The sequence below is a fragment of the Diabrotica virgifera genome, chromosome 3 (assembly GCF_917563875.1).
Source record: "Diabrotica virgifera virgifera chromosome 3, PGI_DIABVI_V3a".
NCBI lineage: Eukaryota > Metazoa > Arthropoda > Insecta > Coleoptera > Chrysomelidae > Diabrotica > Diabrotica virgifera.
The window spans coordinates 15,138,383-15,165,704 of NC_065445.1; the positions used below are offsets into that span (position 1 = coordinate 15,138,383).

General features: G+C 32.6%; 1 protein-coding gene across 4 annotated transcripts in view; it reads right to left on the reverse strand.

Annotated features, from left to right (window-relative positions):
- Positions 1-27,322, reverse strand: part of LOC114327138 (protein quick-to-court) — an 80,190-nt gene that overhangs the window by 42,434 nt on the left and 10,434 nt on the right. For 2 of the 4 annotated variants that reach the window (XM_028275652.2, XM_050646336.1), the window contains exons 2-4: positions 16,567-16,754; positions 13,170-13,422; positions 8,649-8,802 (exon numbers count right to left, since the gene is read on the reverse strand). In XM_028275652.2, coding sequence (XP_028131453.1) covers positions 8,649-8,802; positions 13,170-13,422; positions 16,567-16,745 — 586 coding nt within the window. In that variant the 5' untranslated portion in view covers positions 16,746-16,754. Of the gene's footprint in view, positions 1-8,648; positions 8,803-13,169; positions 13,423-16,566; positions 16,755-19,010; positions 19,146-27,322 lie in introns of those variants that run through there. The other 2 variants (XM_028275650.2, XM_028275654.2) reach the window with 2 other exon arrangements.

Below are 27,322 nucleotides of genomic sequence, written 5' to 3' on the forward strand. Positions count from 1 at the left end.
AGTCACTAAAAATATATGGGTAAAAACCCTTTAAGTCCAGACTTAAACGAATCTTTTCACCTCGCAAGTTTTACAGAATGGATCAATTTGCTTGAAAATTTGAAAATAAGTAGTGGATAGTCCATGGATCAAATCTATATGATGCCGACAGGCGCTTTTACCATGGGGGTGGTTGTCACCCCATCTCGGGGGTGGAATTTTTTTATAATATTTTGACCTCAAAAGTTAATAAAAACATTCATTCTAAGCAAAAAATGTTCTATACATTTTTTTGATAAAATTAATAGTTTTTGATTTATTCGCTATCGAAAGTGTCAGTTTTATATCTAAAAAATGAATGTTTTTCGATGGTATACTCACTTACGATTCACTCAATTTTTGCCGTAGAACAAATTTTATCAAACCAAGTTCTTGGGAATTAAATTACCTACAATTTCATATTTAAACATTTTTTCGTATCTCTGATGCTAACCTATCTATTCTGAAGAAAATGGCATTTCTTACCAAATTGCAAACATTCGTTACTATACCTATTCGATTTAAACTTCAGTTTTTTTAAAACTAATCACTCTAAGCTAATCAAACTTGTAGAATCTAAAAAAAAAAAAATAAAGTAGAATAAATAAGGCCAATGACTAAAAACACCGCTAACTTACATTATTATTACCTGTTACTTGTACTGTACCTGTACTTACATTATTATGAATACTGTTAATATTACATAAATCTTTTTAAAATTCTCAGTCACAGAAAGAGGTGGCATTGAAAGGGTTGGTAAAGGTAGTTTTTGCATGATATTGATATTACAAGGTTTAGTTGTCAATAGCTCACTCAATTTTCACCGTAAAAAAATTTTTGCAAACCAAGTTCTTTGGAATTAAATAAGCTATAATTTCAAATTTAAATATTTTTTCGTATCTCTGATGCTAATCTTTCTATTATGAAGAAAAGGGTTTTTACCAAACTACAAAAACTCGTTATTCGCTTTTAACTCCATTTTTTTAAGAACTAATTATTCTAAGCCGATCAAACTTCTAAAAGCTATTAACAATACATAAATCAAGAAAACCAAATTAGGTCAATGACAAATTTTAATTAGGGTGATGGTTGGGGGTTGTTTACGATCACTTTTTTGCTGAAAAAAATAGGGACTGACATTCTTTTCATTATAAGTCACTTAATTTTTTTAGCTAGAGATTTTTTTCTGGAGATACGTATTTTTAAATACTTTAAATTAGTTTTAACAAGTTATCCTCCATAAATGCATAGTTTTCCCGTTCTTTGAAACTACAATATTTAGCATTTGACGAAGAAGAGCCAACATATTATACCTAATAAAGTATAGCTCGATTACTATTGGTCTTAAAGAAAATTAAAAAAAACGGTTTTGTTTATTTTTTTAAAAGGTACATTTTTGTTCAGTACATTTTGTTCAAAAGTAAAGTTGTTTTAATAAAACGAAAACTTTTTGAGTTATTATAAGAAAACTGATTAAAAACATTGATTTTTTCGATATAAAACTAACACTTTCGATACCGAATAAATCGAAAACTATTAATTTTATCAAAAAAATGTATAGAACATTTTTTGCTTATAATGAATGTTTTTATCAACTCTTGCGGTCAAAATATAATAAAAATTTCCACCCCCGAGATGGGGTGACAACCACCCCCATGGTAAAAGCGCCTTTAGGCATCATATAGATTTTGATCCTTGGACTATCCACTACTTATTCTCAAATTTTCAAGCAAATCGATCCATTCTGTAAAAATTGCGAGGTTTTTTCCTATTTTAAGCTTCATTAAGTACTTGAACTATTTAAATGGTATAAAATTGTCATTATTTTACGTTGTAGGATATATAATAATATTATGTTTGAACTTTAACTTGATTTACATCATTTCAATGCAGAACTCCCAACTATACGGGTTTCTGGCCCGGAGAGAAACCTCTCTGAACGGACTCTAGATAACAACTGAATCAGTCAGCGTATAGGGCTGGATCCCGTTAATTAGAACTTCCCCTGTTCCAGTGTTCTCATACATCAAAGTTTGTCCGACTATTTAGACACCGTTAAGCTATTAATAAACTTTCAGCTTGCTATTAATCAACTTTTTTATACGCGGGATCCAGGCCTAGTAGAAGATACATTTAGGCACAGCATGTTTATAAAGTGGATAAATATTGGCAATACTGTGTATAGAAGCACATAGAGCAATGTAATAAGGGAAACACTTCGCCTAGGGTTAAAAGCAAAAGTAATATTTCTGCAAAGAACTTGGATTTAAAAGTAAAGTGCTTTTATGGTAAATTTTCAATATTTTTATTGCATTCTTTGGTCCTTACCTTTTAACACGTGTAACTTAATATTGTGCCATTTTATCCTAAATGTTTTATAACTTTTTACAGTATTATTTTTTCGAATAATTCAAATTCCAGAACTGCTACAAAATATCAGCTGGCGCAATATGTCAAGTTTATAAATGTCATTTAAATGTGTTAAGTCAGTGTTGTAAATTGTGTTGTGTAAATAAGTGTTGAGTCATTTGTTGAAATTAACAAAATAATACCTGATTGCCAGTCGGGTTTCCGGAAAAACTTTAGTACCACTACAACACTTGTCAGCATTTTGAATGACATCAGAGAAAATGAAGAAAAACAAAATAGTACTTGCATGACCCTTTTGGATTTTAGTAAAGCATTTGATACTATTGGTCACGAGATGCTGTTGGCCAAACTTCATTACTTTGGCTTTTCCAACAGTGCAGTCAATCTCATGCAAAACCTACTGACGAATAGATTTAGTTGTGTTCTTGTTAAAAAAGACTCAAGTGTTGATAAGTCAGAATTTAAATTAGTTAAAATGGCGTCCCACAAGGTTCGGTAATTTCACCTCTGTTATTTTCCATTTATGTTGCTGACATGAAAAACTGCATTAAATTCTGCAAATTTAAGCAGTTTGCTGATGACTCCCAGTTAAAAATACCTATAAATAGACACACTATAATAGACACTCAAAATAAATTAAATGCGGACCTTAAATGTATATCTTCATATGCAGAAAATCACAATTTACAATTAAATGCATCCAAATCGCAAATAATAATTATAAATAAAAATAAAAATGCCAGAGAGCTTATCGAAAATACATTACAAATTAACATTAATAACAATCCAATCCCCATTGTAAAACATGCAAAAAAATTGGGTATTATCTTTGATAATGAACTTTCTTTCCAAAAACATGTAAAGAAAAAGTTAACTGCAGGATATCTCAGATTAAAAAATTTATATAAAATAAAAAAATACTTAACATCTAAACAAAAATATTATCTTTGCAATACTCTTGTCTTGTCCCTGTTTGATTATGGTGACGTTGTTTATGGCGACTCTATATCTTGGTTACTTAAAAAGTCAATCCAAAAAATCCAAAATAGTTGTGTAAGATTTTCATATAGAATTCCGTATAATCGCCATATAACACCTTACCTTAATCAACATAACATCCTTAAAATGGTTTATCGAAGGAGGCAACATATGTATAATTTTATATACAAAATTGTTAAGACTGGGAAACCTCCATATTTAAATGAAAAATTTTCAGATTTGTCTAGAATACATACTACACGGAACACTGGAACATTTCTTCTTCCGCGTCACAGAACTGCGGCTTTCCAAAAATCATTTTCTTATCTAGCTGTCAAAATGTGGAACGGGCTGTCAAAAAGAACAAAAAACTTGTCTCTGGTTAAATTTAGAAAGTATATAAGAAACATGTTATTACAAGAACAACTTAACTAAATTAAATTATTAACAACTATTTTTCTACCATCTATCCAGCTGTCGAGAATCTGCACACTGTCCGGCTTCTCGTCCTTGGCACTTTTTCGTTGGGTCTAGAAGTTATATTATAAATATTATCGTATTTGATTTGTTAATGCCCTTCTCCTTCAACACAGTTCAGTTTTGGTTTAGTTTATTAATTTTTTCTTTTGTCTTATATTAAATATTACTTCTCATTGGGGTATTTTCGCAAAGGTCTACCTTTGTGGTGGACTTTTTGTAATCGGTTTTGTAATCGTGAGAAGATCCGTTTTTGTCTAAAAACGTTTTGTATATTCTCTGTTGTATATTGTAATATTCTGTTTTTTTTTGGCAAAATAAACTTTTTTGTATTGTATTGTATTGTACATAGATATACACACAAACAAAAGTATAAAATAGATAACTTCTACTTGACAGCCAGAAAATATAAAATAAAAATAACGAACAAAACAAAGTGATTTCATTTAAAAGGCCACGGCTTGATGTATGTTCAAAAATTTGTTGAGAAATCTTCACTAGGATACCAATTTACTTTATGGATGCCACTTGTCCTTAACATAAGACAAGAACCAAACTTCTTTGTTGATTATAAAAGTCTCTTATGAATAAATATTCGTTGAAATAAAAATCCAATCCCACCTTTACATGGAGAAAATGAAATTATGTACCTACGCAGAAGAAGACAAAGTGGAAGGAATGAAAAACATGCTGGAAAGAGGAGGTAGGGAAAATTATCATTTCATGAAGTTTGGAATTCACAGAAGTCGAGAGAAAATGTAGAATTCTAAAAAGAAGAAGGGGCAACATAGGCATTACACACAATTCCCCTGAAGAGGTCAGACGTCTGATCGAGTGTACTAATGCCAAAAAAATCTCCAGGACCAGACAAGATTACGAATAGAGCTCTGAAGAATTTTCCAGGAAAAACAATAGTATACATAACAACTTTAATCAACAACATCTTAAGATTAAGACATTTTCCCGACAGATCGAAAGAAGCTCACGTAATAATGATTGAAAACCACAGAAAACGGCACATTTTCAAAGCATTATCGACCGATAAGCTTATTACATACTAGCAATAAAAAATTGCAGAGCAGGTCATACCTACTAGCTAGGCTAAAAAAAAAAGAATCAGAAGCAGTCTGAACAATACCTGAAGTACAGTTCGGATACAGATCCGAACACACTCAGATGTGAACTTCAGGTGCTGCGGATAGCAGAATATATTTCGAAAGAGTTAAATGAAAAGAAATATACAGCAGCCGCCTTTCTAGATATCTAAAGCATTCGACAGAGTGTAGCACAAAAGCCTGCTGTATAAAATGAACCAATATGGTTATAGTGAGGCGATGACATATCTTCTGTCTCATACCTAGCCGAAAGGAGAATTAGAATTCGAATAGGGCCACCCTATCAGAAGTTGGAAACATGGAGGCTGATGTGCCATTAGAGAGCGGTACTATCACCATATCTATACACCATAATAATATATACGACAGACACCCCAACTGAACCAAAATCGTTAAGTCGATACGTAGACAATACAGCGCTAGCTCCTAGCAGTATCAACCAAGATCTGGCAAAAAGAAACCTACCAAGAGTGCTTAACAAACTGCAAGAATGGTGTGTGCAGTGGAAAATAGCTGTCAAAACATAGCCAGTCATGTACCAAAAAAGAGGTGGTAGACCAATTGGGGTACTATCCCTATTCGATGCCTAAATTTATGTTCAAATCAAGCCAAATATCTAGATGTAACGTTGAACCAAAAGCTGACCTTTACAGAACACGTGAAACAAACGGTCAATAAAGCTAAAACACTCAGGAGTCAACTCTTATCGCTAATAGATAGGAAGAGTAAACTGAGATTTAAGACAAAGATTAGGATGGCAAAAACATATAACTCAGCCACATGGGGCACATGTGTAAAGGCAACCAGAAAAAATAGAGACCTTCCGGAACCACACGATTAGGGAAGAACTGCCCCATTGAAACATACATCGGGGCTGGGGTTGTACGAGATAGCTTATAGATAGCGTATAGATTCGCATTGTACGAGTATGTGTGTAGGTGTACTTCAATATTTATTAGGTTTTCAGGATTCGAAAAAAATGAATACATTTAAAATGCATTGGAGCCGAATTTTTGCACCTACCCCCTAAGTTACAAGGCTGTAACACTATTAATAACGAAATAATTGAACAGGTTAACGATAAAAAAAATCAATAAGTATCAAATAATACAGGAATCTACAAAGTGTAGTTAAAGTCACTGAAGAGAAAATCGGACAATCACAAAAGAATAAAACGCTAGAATTATAATTTTGTAAATGGATTTCTAAGACGGGTTTAAGAATATTTTCAAGTAATACACACACCGGCAAAATTAAAGGAACACCTTAAAAATGGGACATGTTTGATGTCTCGAATCTCCTAAACCAGTTGTCCGATTTGAGTGATTTTTTTGGTATGTTGCAGCCTTATTATTTAAGTATATCAGTGTGATAATATTGTTGCTAGACAGGTAAATGTCATTTTATACCGGGCGTAACAATCATACTGTGTTTTTTCCTTAAAGTTCGGGACACCCTGTGGAATATTCTAGCCTATATAAAATATTAAAATTAAAACTTTATTGTAGCCTTAAGCTTGCTTAACATTTTCATTTTTGGTTAATTTGCTCATGTTGGATAATAAAAAAGTTAGGTACTTTAACAACTAGCCATGCTCCTCATCAATACAGGGTGTACCTAAATAAGTGCGAGAAACTTTAAGGGATGCATGAAAAAATAATGACAGTTTACTTTATAAACATATGTCCGCAAATGCTTCGTTTTTGAGATACGGGACGTTGAATTTTTTCTTGCAAACTGACGATTTATTTATTGCTCTAACACCGATTGAGATATGCAAATGAAATTTGACAAGTTTTAAGAGGTAGTTATTGTGCATTTTTTGACATACAAGTAAGAATTTTATATTCACCATTGGCGTGCCTACGGGATATATCTATAATGTTTATACCCATATGCACGCCAATGGTGAATATAAAATGTTTAATTTTATGCCAAAAAATGCGCAATAACTACCTATTAAAACCTACCAAATTTCATTTGCATATCTCAACCGGTTTTAAAACAATAAATAAATCGTCAGTTTGCAAGAAAAAATTCAACATCCCGTATCTCGGAATATGTTTATAAAGTAAACTGTCATTATTTTTTCATGCAGAATTATCCCTTAAAGTTTGCCGCACTTATTTAGAAACATCCTGTATTGACGAAGAACATGGCTAGTTGTTAAAATACCTAACTTTTTTATTATCCAACATAAGCAAATGAATCAAAAAAGAAACAGTTAAGAAAGCCTAACTCTACAATTCAGTTTTAATTTCAATATTTTATATAGGCCAGAATTAGAATATTCCTCAGGGTGTTCCGAACTTCAAGGAAAAAACACAGTATGATTGTTACACCCGGTATAAAATGACATTTACCTGTCTAGCAACAATATTATTACACTGATATTCTTAAATAATAAGGCTACAATATACTAAAAAATCACTCAAATCTGACAACTGGTTTAGGAGATTCGAGACATCAAACATGCCCCATTTTAAGGTGTTCCTCTAATTTTGCAGGTGTGTATCTATCAATTGTATAAAAATTGATGAAAACGAGTAGATTGTGATGCCTGAGTCGGTTTGAATGCATAGTAGTGATGTTGATTATAGTTACTTTCGAGTATTCGTTACAAATCGTTACTTTTGTATAAAGTAATCATTTACAGTATTCGTTACTTTGATTACTATACTTACTTTTGTATTTGAGTACCGGTAATCATATCGAGAATCATATTTCTCAGTAGGTAGGTATTTTGTATAGGTATTTCGATATAACAACGATCTTTACCGATCTGTTTAAGGGATAAAAATGATTTGATTACTATGATTACTTTTATTACTTTTGTATTTGAGTACCGGTAATCATATGGAGAATCGTATTTCTCAGTAGGTAGGTATTTTGTATAGGTATAGATATAGATCTAGATAAAAATATAGGGTTCTCGCATTCGATCTTTATTTGACATACATTACATATTTTACCTCTATTATACCTCCCTCTGTTTCATCTTCTATCTTCTCCTCACCCTCACAGTGTGAGGTTCTGAGGCTCACACCCTTAAAACGCTTCATACCGATAACGATATTTGATAACACTCGTAAAATACCGGTCCCGTCCGTTACTCGCTGGGATATGATTGGTAGAAAGTAATCAAGTGTACTGGTTGTAGATACAATAGTCGTTACTCGCTCTGATACGATTGTTACGAAGTAATCAGAATAATCAAGGTAGATACAATAGTCGTTACTCGTTCTGATACGATTGGTACGAAGTAATCAGAGTAATCAAAGTAGAAACAATAGTCGTTACTCGCTCTGATACGATGGTACGAAGTAGGTAATCAGAGTAATCAAAGTAAAGATTTGCCTCTCTGTATAGTAATCGGTACTTTCGGTATTCGTAAGTAACGAGTACTTTGTAATGAATAGATACTTTTTCAACATATCTAATGCATAGGCAATGCAAGAGTGCCATTTTCTAACGGAGAATAAAAAGTTATCAATGAATTGATGTAGTTTCCCGGAAATTATTAACTTTTAACTGACTTGTCGAGTTCCTAGTGAAATGAGTAAATGTTGAAACGTTAGAAAATTATTTTATTGTTATCGAGTCGCTCTAATGATCACAAACTGTTATTTAAAATAAATGTTTATACTTTTCTTTTATTATGTCTGTTAGAATGCAATATAAATGACTTACCTATACTAGTTACGCTTTCTGAATCCCAATTATCTATAGCACCAGTCGAAAAATTTCTCGAATCGGCAGAAATTTGACGGTTCGGAGAGGAAGTGATTATTGAAGGCGATTTAGAACTATGGTTTCCTTGTCTAACATTGGCTAAAGATAAGGACTGGAAAATAAAAAAATAGTAGTAAAAATTTCTGGAAGAAATATATCCAAGTATTTTTCCAAATGAAGAGTACAGGGAAAAACAAGGAATGTCACTTTTTTCATGAATTTTGGCTTTTCTCGCCATGTGGTAGCAAAAACTGAGTACTATCGATTAGCCTATCGATTCAGGACAATAACCAGAAAAATCAGTCTATATAAATTTTTTAAGAATTTTTATCCAGGCGAAGAACCAGGATTGTCCCCACGCCACTGAACAAAAATAAGGAATGTTAGCAGTTTTTTGGTGCATTATTGAATTAATAAGTTAATATAGATTAATATTATACCCGGTTTTCCACTTATATTTTCCCCCATTTTAACTGCCTATAACTTCTAAACGGCTTAAAATAGAAATATGCGGTTTTCGACAAAATGTTTTATTTTAGTAAAAGTTTTGTCTGAATGGATTGAATTTTTTATATGGCTTTCAAATACGAAAAGAAAAATGGAGGATTTTTGAAAAAAACGTTGTTGACTTTTTTTAATGGAACACCTAGTATATTTTTTTGTAAATTGAAAGAAAGGTCATTCACCTATCCATCGATATAAAGTTTTTCAAAATCGGTTGTCAAATCACTGAGTAATTAATTTTTAAAATGAGCGGTGCAACGTGGATATCACATACCTAAATAACATAACTAAGCAAAATGATATTATGTTATGTGATTTCCACATTGCATCTTTCATTTTAAGGCTATGGGTACATAATTCGCAAATATTTTACGTGTATCCCTACTTTTTCTGTCTTTACACGGCAAATTACGTGTTGTAAAATTCACACTGGTGTGGATATGTAAACATTACTAGAATGTCATTCTACTTGAAAATGTCATAATTAATTTAAAGAGATGGCTTTTGAATGTTCTTGGATAACTGTTATTTTTATAATTGCAAATTATTAATTCAGTTAATAAATGTGATAATTTTTTCACTAACTATGTTTTCAGTGATTGTAATAATTTATTTGTACAACAAAAACTAATAATCAATCGAGAAAAGAGGAAAAGTGTTAAAGTGATTTTTTAATAATATGTTGTTATTTTGGAACGCTTACAATTTTGAACATCTCTAACAACAAAATACTTGGATCACAGGATATATCTGATGTATTCTCTGCTTGGATCTTTCACAAATAATACACAATAAATAACTTTTTATTAAGTTCACGTCTTAAATCAATTATTTATCAAATACACTATATATCAATAATATTTAATCAGTTTCTCAAAATATTCCCGATGCAATGTCAAATATTTAAAATTGTCACTGATTGTCAGTGTCTGACTGACAATATATGCTGACAATATTATATTCGGTTGAGTGCGTTGTAAGACAAAGACAGATTTGGAAAATATTACCACGGCATTGTGTTCATTTTTTTCAAATCCTGAAAAAACCAATAAATATTTTTGAAAAATTTAAACGCAGAATGAAAGACTAAATTATTACCGAGGGCCGAAAGTCCCTTAGAATAAATAAAAAGTTTATTTTGAATGAGATATTTGAATTTAAAAATCACACTAAATTTTCTCTTAGTTTTTTCACCCCTGTAACTTATTAAAATAAACATTGTAGAAGTTCTCAGGGACTTTCGGCCCTCGCTAATAACGTAATCTTTCATTCTGCGTTTAAATTTTTCCAAAATACTTATTAGTTTTCTCAGGATTTGAAAAAAATGAATCCCCATTTGAATAGCATTGCAGCCGAAAATACGTTCCGATCCTCTTAAAAATTATTTGCTCAGTCATGTGACAACCGATTTTAAAAAATTTAATATCGCTGGATAGGTAAGTGACCGTTTTTTCAAGCTACAAAAAAATATACTGGGTGTTTCAATAAAAAAGTCAACAACGTTTTTTTTCCAAAAATCCGCCATTTTTTCTTTAAAAGCGACATAAAAAATGGTCATTTACCTAAAAACTTGAAAAAACGGTCATTTCCCTATCCAACGATATAATTTTTTTTTAAATCGCTGGTCAAATGACTGAGCAATTAATTTTTAAAATGAGAGATGCAATGTGGAAATCACGTAACATAATATCAATTTTCTTAGTTATGTTATTTAGGTATGTGATATCCACGTTGCACCTCTCATTTTAAAAATTAATTACTCAGTGATTTGACAACCGATTTTGAAAAACTTTATATCGCTGGATAGGTGAATGACCTTTCTTTCAATTTACAAAAAATATACTGGGTATTTCTTTAAAAAAAAGTCAACAACGTTTTTTTAAAAAATCCGCTATTTTTCTTTTCGTATTTGAAAGCGATATAAAAAATTCAGTCCATTCAGACAAAACTTTTACTAAAATAAAACATTTCAGCGAAAACCGCATACATATTTCTATCTTGAGCCGTTTAGAAGTTATAGGCAGTTAAAATGGGGGAAAATATAAGTGGACACCCGGTATTAAGATTATAGAATAAGAATTGCTAGAATTCTGCTAAAAATCTCCTAAGTAGTTTGATATCATAAGAATTAAACCTTTATTGGTGTAAATATCAATATGTATAAAATTTGACATTCCCTGTTTGTCCTGAACTCTTCAAATGTTTACTTTCAAAACAGGTTTTTACCTACCGAATAGTTGTCCCACAAACCCCTGATAGGCGAAGCAGTTATAATTTGAACGCAGTTAGTATGAGTTTAGAATCCGTCGAGTCTGGACGCTGCATTTATTAGTATTAGAGTTACAACTTACGCGTATTTGTGTTATAAGTAAGAATTTAGACTCAATCTAGTGTGGACGCCGTTTTCATTTAGTTAGAGTCATAGCTTAAGTATCAACTAGTTTGGACGCAATCGTTAATTAGTAAAAGAATTAGTTTAGATACCGCAGAATGTACGCCAAATTTAGTTTGTTTTAGAGTACCAATTTTAGTTTATTATGTGTCTCGATTATAGTTTAAAAGAAAAAGAAATTCTGAAAGGAATGCATACAAGATAAAATGCAAACACAATACGAAAGATACAAAATACAGAGAATAAAAGTTAAAGAAATAATCAAAAATGAGAAAAAGTAAAGCTGGGATAAGTTCGGAGAAAAAATGGAAGAAAACTCTAAAGAAAATGTAAAATTGTTTTATAAAACACTGATAAACCTACGAAGCAACAAAGAAATAAAACTAAAACAAATAATGACAAAAACGAACAATATTAACCGATGACAAAGGACATAATGGAAAGACGGAGAGAACATGTCGATCAACTGTTAAAAGGAAATCAAGGAAAAGCAAAGGAAAATGAAAACGTAATTGGCGCATCAGAAGAAAACACAGAGGAAACTGAAGCTATACAGGAAGAAGAACTAGACGAAGCAATGGGAAAGGTAAAGACTGGCAGCCATAAAGTTAGTCCAGAGTCCAGAGATGTTTAAACATATAGGAGAAAAGGTAAAGAAAATATTATTATGCATCCTAAATCTAATATGGAAGAAAAATGATTACCTAGAGAATAGTCAAATGTAATATTTATACCAGTACACAAGAAAGGAAACACAAGAGATAGAAATAATTAATAATCAAAAATCGCAACTAACAACATGGACTAACACGATGTGACAGTGTTAAATAATTAAAATTCTTTAATAAATATAAAATTAAAAATCCTTTATAAAAGGTATATTTATTTACAAAAAAACCCTCAAAGGGCCACATCTACCACAGAACGTTTTCGATCTAAGTATATCATCATCAGTGCTGTTACAAGCAAATCACATGCTGAGCCACCAAAAATACATGGGTAAAAACCCTTTAAACCTTAACAAGATATGTTACAATGACATTACTATTGAAATTTTCAAGTGATGGATAAAAATTTGTAAGGATAAGGCCTTTATCTTCCTATAAAGGATATGGCATTTGGCATTCTATGACCTGGTCATAGGACATATCCATATCCTTACGGATTTTTATCCATCACTTGGAAATTTCAATAATAATGTCATTGTAACACATTTTGTTAACATTTAAAGTGTTATTACCCATGTATTTTTTGAGGCTCAGCATGTGATTTGCCTGTAACAGCACTGATGATGATCTACTTAGATCGAAAACGTTCTGTGAGTGATAGATGCGGCCCTTTGAGGGTTTTTTTTAAATAAATATACCTTTTATAAAGGATTTTTTCATTAAAATTTGTTTGTGTTTAATGATTTACAGCCAGCTACAGGAAATTCTATTAATAGGATTTTAATAAATATAAGTTTTTTTAAAAATATGGGGATCCACGTACATTCGACCTTCACCTATAACCATTTATCGTTCGTTAACACCTAGCCTAACCCAAAAACCCTTATAAATAATTAATTTTTGTAACCTACTTACCAGACTTCTCACTCTACTGGGCGACACTGGGGTAGTACCTCCTTTTAGCACCTCTACGGGACTTCGATTCCCGATTTTCATATTTTCCGGTCTCTTAGCTCCATGTTGAACCCCCCGGTCGCTCCTCTCCATGAACGATCGGCCCCGTTGTAAAAGAGGGTTGAACGAGGACTGGTGGTGCGTTGTGTCCGAAAAGGGGAATCGATTATTATTGTGGTTGCGGTCTTTGCTGGCCGTGTGGTTCTGATCTGGGCTAATAGTACAGTTAATTTTAGTTATATTTGGGAAATATAATTAACTATATCATCTTTTTAATATCAAGATTTATTTCATAAAATGTAGAATATAAGCATATATTATTACTACAAAGAATAGAATACAAATTTATGACAAAATTTTTAATGGTTCTAAAAATTATAACAAACACAACATTTTTCAATATTAAACGTAGCCCTATATTTTCTAATTTTCATTTTTTACAAGACTTTTCAAAATAATTGAAGATTGTAATATAAAATCCCCCCATTCTTGATTAACTATTTATATAGGAAATAAGCCACAATTAAATTGAAAAAACAATTTTATTAACGTTTCGACGCCCAAATCGGGTGTCGTTGTCAAAATACAAAATACATACTACTAAATTAAACAAAAATGTTGTTGCTAAGTAAAAAAATTCTTCTAATAATTGATTTAATCTGACTCATTTATATTGGCAATTCAGACGTATATTATACATTTTAAAGTAGAAGACTTTAAAATGATATCGCCAATATTTATGAGTTACGTTCCTGGGACGACTTTACTAAAAAATAGTTCATTCGATTACATGAAATCAATCCCAACTCAAGAATATCCGTCACAAAAAAATCATAGCATGTGATCTGTCTTTAAAAAGACAACTAAATGCAACGATGACAGTAAAATTCTCGCGTTTCCATGGTAGAAATTCGAGATTCCATGGTAAATCACGAGGGAAAACCAGGAAAATCCTTAGCGAAAAATGAAAGATGGCTGATTTGCTGGATCAGCGCATCCTCTTGTTTTATTCCTTCGAAATTTCGTCAGCAAGTCTTTTCCATTCCTGTCTATTTCTCGCTCTCTCTTTGACCTCTCTCCATCTCAGACAAATTCTTTTATTATCTCTTGTTATGGTTTTTCTCCATGTATTATCCGGTTTTCCGTCTTCTTTCATCTGGTTGCTATTCTAATGTCTGTTTGATATTATTTTGGTGGTTCCTTAGCGTATGTATAATCCATTTCCATTTCCATCTTATAATCGTGACTGTTATTTTCTTTTGATTTGTTCTTCTTCATAGTTCTGTGTTTGTTATTTTATCGGGCCAGTATATTTTTTAAATTTTTCTCAACGATTTATTTATGGTAGGGGATCCCAAGCGGGGATTTTTGCAGTTACTCGAGCGCGTCAGATTATTACATGGGGAGAAACCTTGTACCCTGAAAATGTACTTTTACCATATATTGGCTCTTAATGCAGGGGAGTTCTTTAAGGGGGGGGGGGCGAAAAAGAAAATCTATCCTTAGAAAAATTCGAAATTGTCAGATTAAGATAAGGTAAGTTAAGTACATGCAAAACAGTGTATATTTCAAAAATCTGACGATTTGAGCGAGGCGTAAGGAAATGGGTGAGTCCCAAAGTTTCACAAGAAAAAAGCGAATATTTCGCGAAATGAATGACAAATCGAAAAATTAAAAAAATACGTGCTTAATACTTTTTAAAAATCTATCGAATGATACCAAACACGACTTCCCACGGAGAGGGAAGTAAATTTAAAATTTTAAATACGAATCCCGCGATATTTCGCGAAATGAACATCAGATCGAAAAACTGAAAAATACACTACCCCCCCCCCCCCCCACAGAGGTGAGGTGGAGAGTTACTTTAAAATCTTAAATGGGAGCCCCTATTTTTATTGCAGATTTGGATTCCTTACATTTTTTCGAATTACCTATGGATAAATGGGGCTATAATCTAAAAAACGATTGTAGGAAATGAAAAATTAAATTAAAAATGGAAAGTCGCCACTAAAATGGAAAACTTTACTTAACTTTTTTTGGTTTTAGGACCTACTCTTCACAACCCAATAGGCGCCCTAAACGCTCGAGTGACTGCACATTTAGCATACTTTGCTGCCCTACCATTATAAAGGTTTGTAATGTTTTTGTAGTTGTTTCTTCCTATCTCCAGGGTTTTGCGCAATACAATAATATACTATACTCTTAATATAGCTGTTAAATATTTTGATTTTAGTTCATTTTGAGTTATACTGCCTTTTTTCTATGATTAATGATAGATATGTAAAGTTATCTACTTCCTCTATTTGTCTTTCATTTAGTTTCATTTTAGATTCGTGGCTGTTTTTTTAAGAATTTTGATTTTTTTGTATTTATCTTAAGGCCTTATTGGACTATTTTGCAAGCTTTTCGATCTTTTAAAGCTATCCTTGTTTACCTTCGCTTTGTACATCTATAATATCTTCTACCAGTTTTCCCGCATGGTCCAGTATGGTTCTGTATCCCTTGCAGAATAATGTTTATTTTGTCGAAGGACTTTTCTAAATATTATTTTATATTTCTTTGCCATTCGTAGCTTGTTGCAATATAATTCATAGAGTGCAAATGGTTGATAGTGAAGCTTTTAGGGCAAAAGACTGCTTGGTTGTTTCTTAGTTTCTTGTTTAGCTCAGGCTTCAGTCTGTTAATATGATCTTGGACACTATCTTAGATGCACTTAGCAATCTCGCCAACTCTCGCATCTACTTCAGCGTTTTTTGGTATCTTAATAATTACACTCTCGCTCCATTCCTTTGGTAGCTCTTCGTCGGTCCATATCTTGTTAAAGAGTTTGAGTTTTCATTTCTACTGATTCAATCCTTCCAAATATACTTAGTTGAACTCTGATGAAAATAAAACGATGGAAAATTAAAAAGATCTCAAATTCACGATATGAGACACAAACATGGAACACATACAGCTAAGCATAGGAAATCAGATTAGGGAAATAAAAAAGTGCTTAGCTCGGCCATCTCGGCCACAAACAGTGACAAGTTACATGTCGGAGATATCATGCTACACTTTATAGAACCTCTAGAGTCTAGAGGCAAGTTTACACGCGACAATTTACCAATCCGACGTAACTATAAAACATAGCGAATTTAGCGAAAACATATCAATCTATAAAAAGCAAAATGTTGAATATCAAACTGTCAAATAGAAAAAGAAAAAACTGGATTCCTAGTAAAACCAAAGACAAAACCAAAATAAGACAAAAAAAAATAAACGTTTTTAAACGAAATTGTTATAAGTTAGACGAAACAGCTAAATAATTTGTGGAACCTTATAAAAAATTTTGATTTAAGTAAAACTTTGATCCTACCTTTCCTTGGCTATAATAATGTTGTTTTCCTCATCTCGCCGCTTCCCTATCGGATAAGTGAAGGGTTTTTCACCCCTCAAGCGGAGACTGTTATGTCTACGTAACGGAGTAGGACTAGCAGGAACAGGAATTTTAGTTTTGGTCGTTTCTGGGATTTTTGTAAACATTGTTGCACTCATTATGGTTTCCTGAAAAAAAAACAAATAAACACACATTTTAAGATTATTGGTCAATAGAAGGCTTTCGACTCCATAGAATTTTGGGCAATAGAGAGAGCTATGAACAACTGCAGGATAGATTCCTGATACAGAATGCTCATACATAATATTTACAAGAAAGCTACAATGAAAATACAAATAGATGAGAAAACCAAAGCTATACCAATCAACAGAGGTGTTCGCCAGGGAGACGGTATTTTACCAAAGCTATTCACACTGGGGCTGGAAGACGTATTCAAAGACATTAACTGGATAGATAAAGGAATCAATGTTAATGGAAGAAAACTGACTCATTTGAGATATGCTGACGACATTGTAATATTCGCTACAAGTTTCGAAGGATTACAGACCATAATGACGTAACTATTTCAAGCTTCCAATTCTATTACAAGTCGTTCCATTCTACTCTTCTGTTTTTTACCCAGTTATTAATGTTGTCCACATTGCATCTCCGTCGTATATCTGCGCTTCCAGCTCTGTCTCATAGTGTCTTACCATCGATTTTTCGAAAGGTTTTCATCTTTGCTGTCTCTAACATTTTTTTGTCCTCTCTGTATCAGATCGTGTTTCTACAGCACATACTATTATTGGTCTGATGACTGTTTTCTAAATTCTGCCTTTCATTTCTTTTCCGATATATTTATATTTTTCTTTCTCCATATTGTTTCATTTAGGCAACCTGCGGCTCTGTTTGCTCTATTCACTTTATCTTCCACGTATGTTTCGAGCTTTCCCTAGTTGTGATGTGTGATGCCTAGATATTTAAACACCATGACTTGTTCTATTTTCTGACCCTCCAGCTCTAATTTACATCTTAGTAGATTTGCTGTTATAACCTATATACATGGGCGCCCATACCCATGGGCAGGGGGACCGTGGCTCCCCTAGCTTTTCCGGTGCTTTAAACTATATATGGTTATACAAAGTATACAAAATATAATGTACAACATCTTCACTTATGGCCCCCCTAATTTATATGGGCGCCCGTGCCTATATACATATTGTATATGCTATAGAAAGTCGAATTTATCCTTCTAGAACAGTGGTTCTCAACCTTTTATGTCTGGCGACCCATATTCTGATGTTTTTTCATATTCGCGACCCATCCCTCACCCATGATGATACGCAATTCTGTATTCTGTACGCCATGCCACTCAACTACTGTAAAAGCCACGCCGCGACCCACCTGAAATCTGCCCGTGACCCACTAGAGGGTCGCGACCCGCCGTTTGGGAAACGCTGTTCTAGAACAATTCTAGGAAAATCTAGGCACTAACGTAACGGATTATCTTGATACGGAAGGAAAACGTAAGAAGAAAGAAATTGTGTAACTGGCACATTGATGGCGTAAGTAAAAACATTTTTTTCTATTAAATAACTGTACCAAATCTTAGACGGCATACTAGATCTTCTCCTTGATTTGACAATGTTATTAAATGTTAAATGTTATTGAATGTTAGTAAATGAAAGAGGGTCCCCGGTCTAAAAAAGTTTGGGAAACACTGCTTTAGAAAAATATGAAAATTCAACAAAAACCAATTTATTACCTATTAAATATAAAACATTAAAAATGTATTCCAAAAACCTATAAAACGAATCAAATAAATAATGTTTATGGTAAAATCTGCCTACTTATAATAATTCTTTTTATGTTTTGACAAATATTGATAGTATTTATTGCCCGATTATAATATAAACATATTGTAGTATGTGAAGTCATATTAACATTGGAATATTATATTTCCACAATATATTTTTGAACAATTTTTTTACTACATTGAAATCAAAAATCGGCACTAAGAATCGCCAAAGGCCTATACACAAAATAAATGGAAAAAAAAAAGATGAAAAACAGGGTTCTATTCTCTTCCCGCTACTGTTCAACCTTTATGTAGAAAAGATATTTCAACTTGCACAACAGAAAAAAAAAGGCACAAAAATGAATACCCGTCCTATTAATAACCTCAGATATGCTGTCGATATGACTAAGATATCGAAAATATAGAGAAACTGTAAGATTTGGTGAATATGGTAAATTTTTCATGTTGAATATAACAAAATGTTCCGTTCTGCCTCATTCCGCTTCTTACTTCAATATTCAGCAAAAGCAACTTATGTTGTTGGTTTTGAGTTATTGGCAAACATAGGTATTAAAAAAAATCAAGCAGATACTAAGAAACAACAACAATAGCAAATTATTCAGATATACACAATTTAAAAACTTACGTATCTTTGTCTTTGCCCGTAGAACTGATTGTAAGGAACAAAATTTAAACTGGCCATGATTGCAATTGCAAGTGAAATTATTTTACGTTTTAAATTAACATTAACATGGTACCTAATTTTTGTTTTATGATTTTAAATAAACACTACCCGGTAGCCAAAAACGAGACGTTATTTTTAGATCAAAACATAGATTATTAGTAAAATATCACGAACTGCCAGTGCCGGACTCAGTCCAGCGAAGCAGAGGAACTCCAATCAATGAAATCAAAACTAAATAATATAAATATGATGAGTCGGATAGAACCTCACCAGCAATGACTTTAACGTTGAGTGCGTCAGAGAATTTAATTATTTCGTAGCAACAATAACTGAAAACAATAACATGGATCACATGAAATAAACAATAGGTTAAAAGGCGGAAAAAGATGTCTGTATGCCCTTCAAAATCCTAATAAATTCGAAACAACTAACAAGACATACAAAGATACAACTATCTAAAACAATCATACGACCCGTAGTAATGTATGGTAGGAAGAAAAATCCTAAGTAAGATCTTTGGACCTGTATTTGAGGAGCAGCAGGACAATATAGAATAAGAACTAGTAAAGAGATCGAAGAGCTACATCTAGCCGCTAACATAATGAAAGAAATAACGTCCAGAAGACTCCAATGGGCAGAACACCTCAGAAGACATTCTGACGAAAGAATAGTACAAGGGCGGATCCAGGACCGATTTTCGGGAGGGGCCATGAACCTATTTTGGGAAGGGGTACCAGGGGATATGGGGGTAATTTTTAAAAATTAGGGTTACAATGGTGAGTTTGAGTTTTAAGGCACTTTTCACACACTTTTGAGTGCTATAAAGATATTCGTATTAACGTATTAACGTGCTTCGTAAAGTATTAACGTTATTAAAGTATTATTAAAGTTTAAAGTCAGTACCGATTCCTACACATTTCTTCGGATCCAAGTGCAGTTCTTTCAACAAGTTAAATACTATTTTTCCCAATGCTTCTCCTGTCAGGAATTGTTCTTCCCCTCTTTCTTGATTTTCACTAATTATTTTTATGTTCTCATAAGCGTCAATGAACTTTTTATAAACGAATGACTTTTTATAAGCTTTGTCGATAAAATTGTACAATTTTCCATGACAATAAAGCATATTTCTATTCTATTCTATTGAACTTCAATAGAATAGAATAGAATAGAATAGACGTGAAAGTCTTCACGAATGTTGTTATTGTGTACCTATGTATCCCAAATTTAGATAAAGCTGTTCCACGTGGGATATGTCGGTCGTTTCGTCAAATATGACAGAGTAATAATTGGCACTTTGAACCTGATTCATTATGTTCAATTATTTCTTCACCACAACATGTCTGTTGAGGACTATTATGTCGACCTCAGAACACTATGGACTCTACTATTGATCGTATTCTTTCTCTATTTTCTTGTATCTGTTTAGACCTCTGAGAGTATATCTGGTTAATGACTGACTTTTGCGGGTTGCGATAACTTTGTAGAAAATCAAGCCCAACCTAAACGCACTGCTTGTGATATGATGTTTTTTCATGTGTTTGTATGACTCTGTCTTTGCCCATGAGTGTGGCGAAAGATGTTAAACGTTTCGTGACAAGGCTTTGAGCTGTCATCCCTTTATTGTGACCATATTTTATATTAGAAAAATAAAACGCAAAACAATCCCTTTTGAATGTGCGAAAAGATCAACCAACTCCTTTGTTCTAAGTGCTGGTGACCCAAGTAACGTTTCATTTCTTTTTTATTCTTTGTGTGTACAGAATATGAAAATTGATACGATTTTGATGGCTGCCAAGGTCGTTCTAACAATCGGCACTTTGTAAAATTATCGTAATTCTAGTCCAGATGACATATTTATCCCCTGTTTTGTACATATATAATGTGTTTGAAACTAAAATCATTTGAACTGTAAATATTTAAATTTCTATTTTTTTAAATTCTCGGAGGGGGCCATGGCCCCCATGGCAACCTCTCTGGATCCGCCCTTGGAATAGTAAGGGTGATATAGGAAGAAGTTCCAACTGGAAGAAGATCACGTGGACGCTCCCGATTACGGTGGCAAGATAATATAGCAGGAGACCAGAAAGCTATAAGCGTGGAGAATTGGATCAAGATTTCTCAAGACAGAGAGAGAGGAATGGAGAATGGGGGCATGTTATCAAATCGTCTAAAACTCACGAAGGATTTTAACGCCACGGAGAAAGTAAATTAAAAAGCATTCCAGAACCAAAATGAAGTCCAAGTGTGTGACGAAAAATCTATACGCGATCTATTGATACTAAGATTTTTTATTGAGTACGATAGTTTTACTTTTTTAAGCATTCTGTATACTATACACCTACTTTAAATAATGAAACTAAATAAGGAAACCCATACAGCGGAAGTACCAAGAAAGACGACACTTGCGTGAAGTGAAAAATAAGAATATAATCGATATAGGTGCACTGAAGTAATTGACCTCCACTGTATTCTTTTATCAATATAGTATAAAGTATAATATACTCATTTTACATAAAATTTTACACGGAAATATTGAATAGTGAGAACCGCGAATTCTGTGGTAAATTCAGGATACATAGGATGTGATTACATGGCATTGTGCTGAAAATGTCGGCTTATTTAAATACTACAGATTGCGGGGTGTAGTATAATCAATATCCGTCAATATTAGGCCTGGATCCCGTGTACCAAAAAAAAGTTGGGACATGGGGAAGTTTTAATTGTGGAACGGGTTAAAAATTTTTAACGTCAGACTACGAAAACGTCCCATGCATTTTGTCGGACAGTACTTCCAATTGATTACCCTTTCATTAAACTCTCATGCAAAAATCAGATTGCGCTACTTATCACCAACATAATTCCTGTCATTTGACATGTTCTAGACACCGTTAAGTTGCTAATAATCAACTTCTTTGGTAAGCGGGGTCCAGGCCTATATGTTTTAAAGGCATGGTGAAATGGTGATATCGTATTAGTCCTGTCGCCAGGGGGGGTACAACGGCCTCCTTAATTCAGATGGACTTACCCAAGTTTTTTTTATATATTTTGACCCGTAGAATACGAATTTTTTGGGTAACAGTTGATCCGGATGTCGATAAGATTGTTATAGACAAAGAACTTGAGGAATTACATAACAGCGATTTCTCGCAAATCAAAACATATTTTTGTATTTTTTGGGTCATTTTAAGCAAAAAATATTCCTACAAGTTTTTTCGTAGAATGCATAGTTTTCGAGATAACCGCGGTTAAACTTTCAAAAAATCGAAAAATTGTAATTTTTTAACCCGAATAACTTTTGATTAAAGAATAAAGTAGCAATTCTGCTTACCGCATTTGAAAGTTTAAGTCAAATTATATCGGTTTTGATTATTTGCATTGCTAAAAATTTATTATTTTATTGTTAAACAAAGCTATAAACACCTAGTATGTGAGTGATGTTTTCAATGATTTCTCATTTAAAATCGAACGAGTAGGTAGAGTAGCTACGAGTGCAAGCGAGGCAATTTCTACGTAGCATGCGTTAAAACGCATGTATTACGCACGGGAAACACTATGTGTTTATAGATTAGTTTAACAATAAAAAAATTAATGTTTAGCAATGCAAATAATCAAAACCGATATAATTTGACTTAAACTTTCAAATGCGGTAAGCAGAATTGCTACTTTATTTTTTAATCACAAGTTATTCGGGTTAAAAAATTGCAATTTTTCGATTTTTTGAAAGTTTAACCGCGGTTATCTCGAAAACTATGCATTCTACGAAAAAACTTGTAGGAATATTTTTTGCTTAAAATGACCCAAAAAATACAAAAATATGTTTTGATTTGCGAGAAATCGCTGTTATGTAATTCCTCAAGTTCTTTGTCTATAACAATCTTATCGACATCCGGATCAACTGTTACCCAAAAAATTCGTATTCTACGGGTCAAAATATATAAAAAAAACTTGGGTAAGTCCATCTGAATTAAGGAGGCCGTTGTACCCCCCCCTGGCGACAGGACTATATACTTTATTAACGATTTCTGCCCATTTTGTTCTGTGCTGTACCTACTTGATTTTTAGCTTCAGAAAATATGTAACGGCTATCGACCTGACGGGTGATATTTATTTAGATTTTCTATGGTATATTTTATGAATTTGTTGCTATTTTGGATTAGGGATGAAAACTTTCACTTAAACGGTTCGCTGCGCTGAGAAAGTTATCAAATTCTTCCAATATTTGAAGCTCTGTCGAAGACAAACAAAAATACGGTTTTAACTGATAATGTATTTTACATCGTTTAGAGAAATATACAATTATTAGTGCAAAAATACAAGACACTCGTAAATTCTGTTGTGTCTAAATTGTAATGGACATTACGTCGCCAAAACTATGTACACTCTATTATTTTTGGTTTTTCATTCCTTTTGGCTAACTCTAGTAAATTCAGCTCGAAAGAATGCACGTTTGTTATCTGCGGGGATCAACAGTAAAGAGAGATATGGAATACGCAGATGATATCTGTTTCGTAGCGAACACAATAGACGATATGAAGAGCATGTTAAGGAAGCTAGAGGTGAAATCGACAGAAGTGGGTCTTAAAATCAACACGAACAAGACAGTAGAGATGGGAATAGGAGTAACTAACTGTGACAAACTATACATCAACCAACAAGAAATAAAACAGGTTCAAGAATTTTGCTACCTAGGCAGTATAATCAGTGCAAAAGGTGGAGCTCAAGCAGATATTAAACAGAGAATACGAAAAGCACAACAAGCCTTTGGAACCCTTGCAAATATATGGAGATCAACACAGATCAGCCAAAATACTAAAATAAGGCTATTTAATAGTAACGTGAAAACTGTGCTACTTTATGGGAGTGAAACATGGGCAATAACTGACGGAAATGTAAATAAAATCCAAGTTTTTGTAAATAGATGTCTACGTAAAATTCTAAAGGTATATTGGCCCAATACCATAATAAATGTAGCACTATGGAAAAAACCAAACAAGAACCCATCAGAACAACAATAAAGAGGAAAAGATGGAACTGGCTGGGACATACACTGAGGAAAGAAAATGCAGACATAACAAAACAGGCACTCAAATGGAATGCAGTAGGATGAAGAAGCAGAGTACCGTTGAAGAAGACCACAAAAGTATGAAGAAAACCTGGGGAGAAATAGCAACCATGGTCAGAAAAAGAGGAGAATGGAGAAGCTTCGTGGATGCCCTATGCTCCTTCACGGAGTAACAGGATTGGATATATATGAAAACTTTCACTTAAACGGTCCGCAGTGCTGAGAAAGTTACCAAATTCTTCCAATATTTGAAGCTCTGTATTTGATAATGCATTTTACATCGTTTAGAGAAATATACAATTATTAGTGCAAAAATACAAGACACTCGTAAATTCTGTTGTGTCTAAATTGTAATGGACATTACGTCGCCAAAACTATGTACACTCTATTTTTGGTTTTTCATTCCTTTTGGCTAACTCTAGTAAATCCAGCTCGAAAGAATGCACGTTTGTTGTCTGCGGGGATCAACAGTAAAGAGAGATTCGCATCTGTTCTCTTCGAGAAGAGGCAGCAGAGAGATTAGCAGTACTTTTCACGACGTGGTAACTATCACTAACAGAGGAGAATAGCACATGTGTTCTTTTTGGGAAACAAAATCAGAGTCTGGGATTCGCGTCTGTTGTTCAATTTAAGAGGAGAAATCGGAGAGTTATTTTTCGTTTAAATTGTTCGATAATCTCTGTATTTTTAAATAAGTGGGTATAGTAGTAGGAATTATTAATAAGGGTTGGCTTAAGTGATAATTTAAGATTTGATAGAGTGAACAGTATAATATTATTTTTAGCATGTGAAAAATTGGGTAAACAATGGTAGTTCAGATGTAGTTCTTCTATTGTATGAACCAAAGGATCCTTTAATGTTAATGTATTTATCCTACATTACGTTTGATAAGCTTGCTATAATTTTGTGATTGTCGTTTAGAAATGTTATCAATACGTTTATTTCCCTTGCACCTTGTAAAATATTAAATTTTATTAGCTGTTCAAACATTGAATATTTAAAAATATTCAACATTATTCGCCTCAGTCCGGCTCTGAAAGTTATTTCGAGTATTATTATACATTAATAGAACACCATTATTTACTAATAAATTTTAAATTAAGGGGAATGTATCGAAATTTTTAATGATTTAACACGCAAGAGATATAAAGGTCAATGGTTTATTTTGTCTTTCTATGTGACAGGTAAAGTGAAAGTAAAAAAGAAAAATCAATGCAACAGAAATGTTGATTGTGACCTCTAGATGGCTTTGTGGTATGTTTAAAACCGGAAACAATTATTTTTATAAGATAATTATATTTATTATTATATTTAAATAAAAAGTGCAGTTTCTAAATTGTTTTATTACAATTAGAAAGAAAATGTAACAAGTTTTATTATTTTGGTCTGTGAAATCATTTATAGTACAGATACAGAGTGAGGTAAAACAACGAATCAACTCATTTCGTCAGTGACGGTTTAAAGCATCATGGGGCCCTAGGCGGCCATAAGAAGTAGGTCCCTTTATATCGACCATTTACTTAAAACAAATTTACAGATAATTATGTTGTTTTGGGGAGTAGTTACTTCAAAAATAAATTAAGACAATGTAAAAAAGATTATTTTTCTCATTAATATTCCATAGCTAATATGCCAAAGAAAAAAAGGGATATTGTGTTGATATATGATTTTGCCCTGGGTATGAGTGCCACCCCTTCGGGGGTGAAAAAACATACATTCAAAATAATGGATAACTGATTAATTCTAAGTAACTTTTGTTCTATCGAGTTTTTTCACTAAATCAATACTTTTTGAGTTATTTGCTAGTGAATATGTTCATTTTTCAACAAAAAAAAAACACCTTTTTAGACGGGTTTTCGCAAATAACTCCAAAATTAAGTATTTTATCGAAAAAATTTCTTAGAAAAAATATAGCGTATACAAAATTTAAAAAATGGAGTATGTATGAAGTATGTAGACTCAGTATAAGCAGAACTGGAGCTAATGAAAAGTATATTCTTATTCGACAAATTCCAAATCAAATATTTCAACGTAAATTATCAAAAAATGAAGCACTTTTCGGTGAAAAATCATCACAACTTTTTTAAAGTATTAAAAAGTTTTATTTTTGTTTTTTAAACAAGTTTCAAGTATCAAAATTAAGCAAGTAAAGCTTAAAATAATGTTGATTCCTTTTTTTGGCACACAAATCTTGAAAATTTATGAAAATCTTGAAAAAACATAAGTATATTATATGATCTGTAAGTTTCACCGGTTCACAGTGCTTATATTTCAATACATTCATGATTCCTTTTTTTGGCACAAAAATCTTGAAAATTAATGAAAATCTTGAAAAAACATAAGTATAGGTATTATATGATCTGTAAGTTTCACCGGTTCACAATGCTTATATTTCAATACATTGGGACTTAAAATAAAATAATTTTTTTTAAATTTTGAAAAAAATGTCTTTTTTTTAAATAACTTAAAAATTATTAGTGGTACCAAAAATCTTAAAGAGTAAAAAATATAGGTTTTGATTTTCTGAATATTTCAGATTCTTGCTTTTTTGGAAGATAAAAATTGGTTAAGATATGACTATTCAAAATTTGCACACCCTGGGTAGAGAATTTTTGATTTATTAAAAATTAATAAATGAAAATAGTTTCTATCCTTGTGGGATCGGTACTCACCGGATGGACCGCAGACGTTCGCATACAATTAGCGTCTCTTTGCAAAAACAATGACGACACACACACTACCCACTACACTAGGTACTTGATTGGAAACATCCATTGTACCATGCCAATGGCTATTAGTTGTCGAGGCATTAAACCAAATAAAAAAACTTGCATACTCGTGATTAGTGACTTGTTCAAGCCCTTTCTACTACAGCCCTTTTATAAATAAGCACTTTATACCGATAAAACTTGCAGAGCTTATAAACAATACGTAAGTAAAGTAGCTTGTGAAGCGGTAAGGATTAATTTCCTTTGGGAAGCTAATTAGGGGGTGTGATGATTACTTAGGGTAATGATCTCAGGTTGTAGGGTTGATTATAAGAAAATCACGATAATCGAACAAAAGGTGTATTTTCGTCTATACGTTACAAGATCTCAATGCTAACTAACTAAAATAAAAACAGCAAACTGAGAAAGGTCTTTTGTATCTTTCTCAGGTAAATACATCCGTTTCCATCGATGCATTGTGCTACCTAAAAACCGTTGGTTCC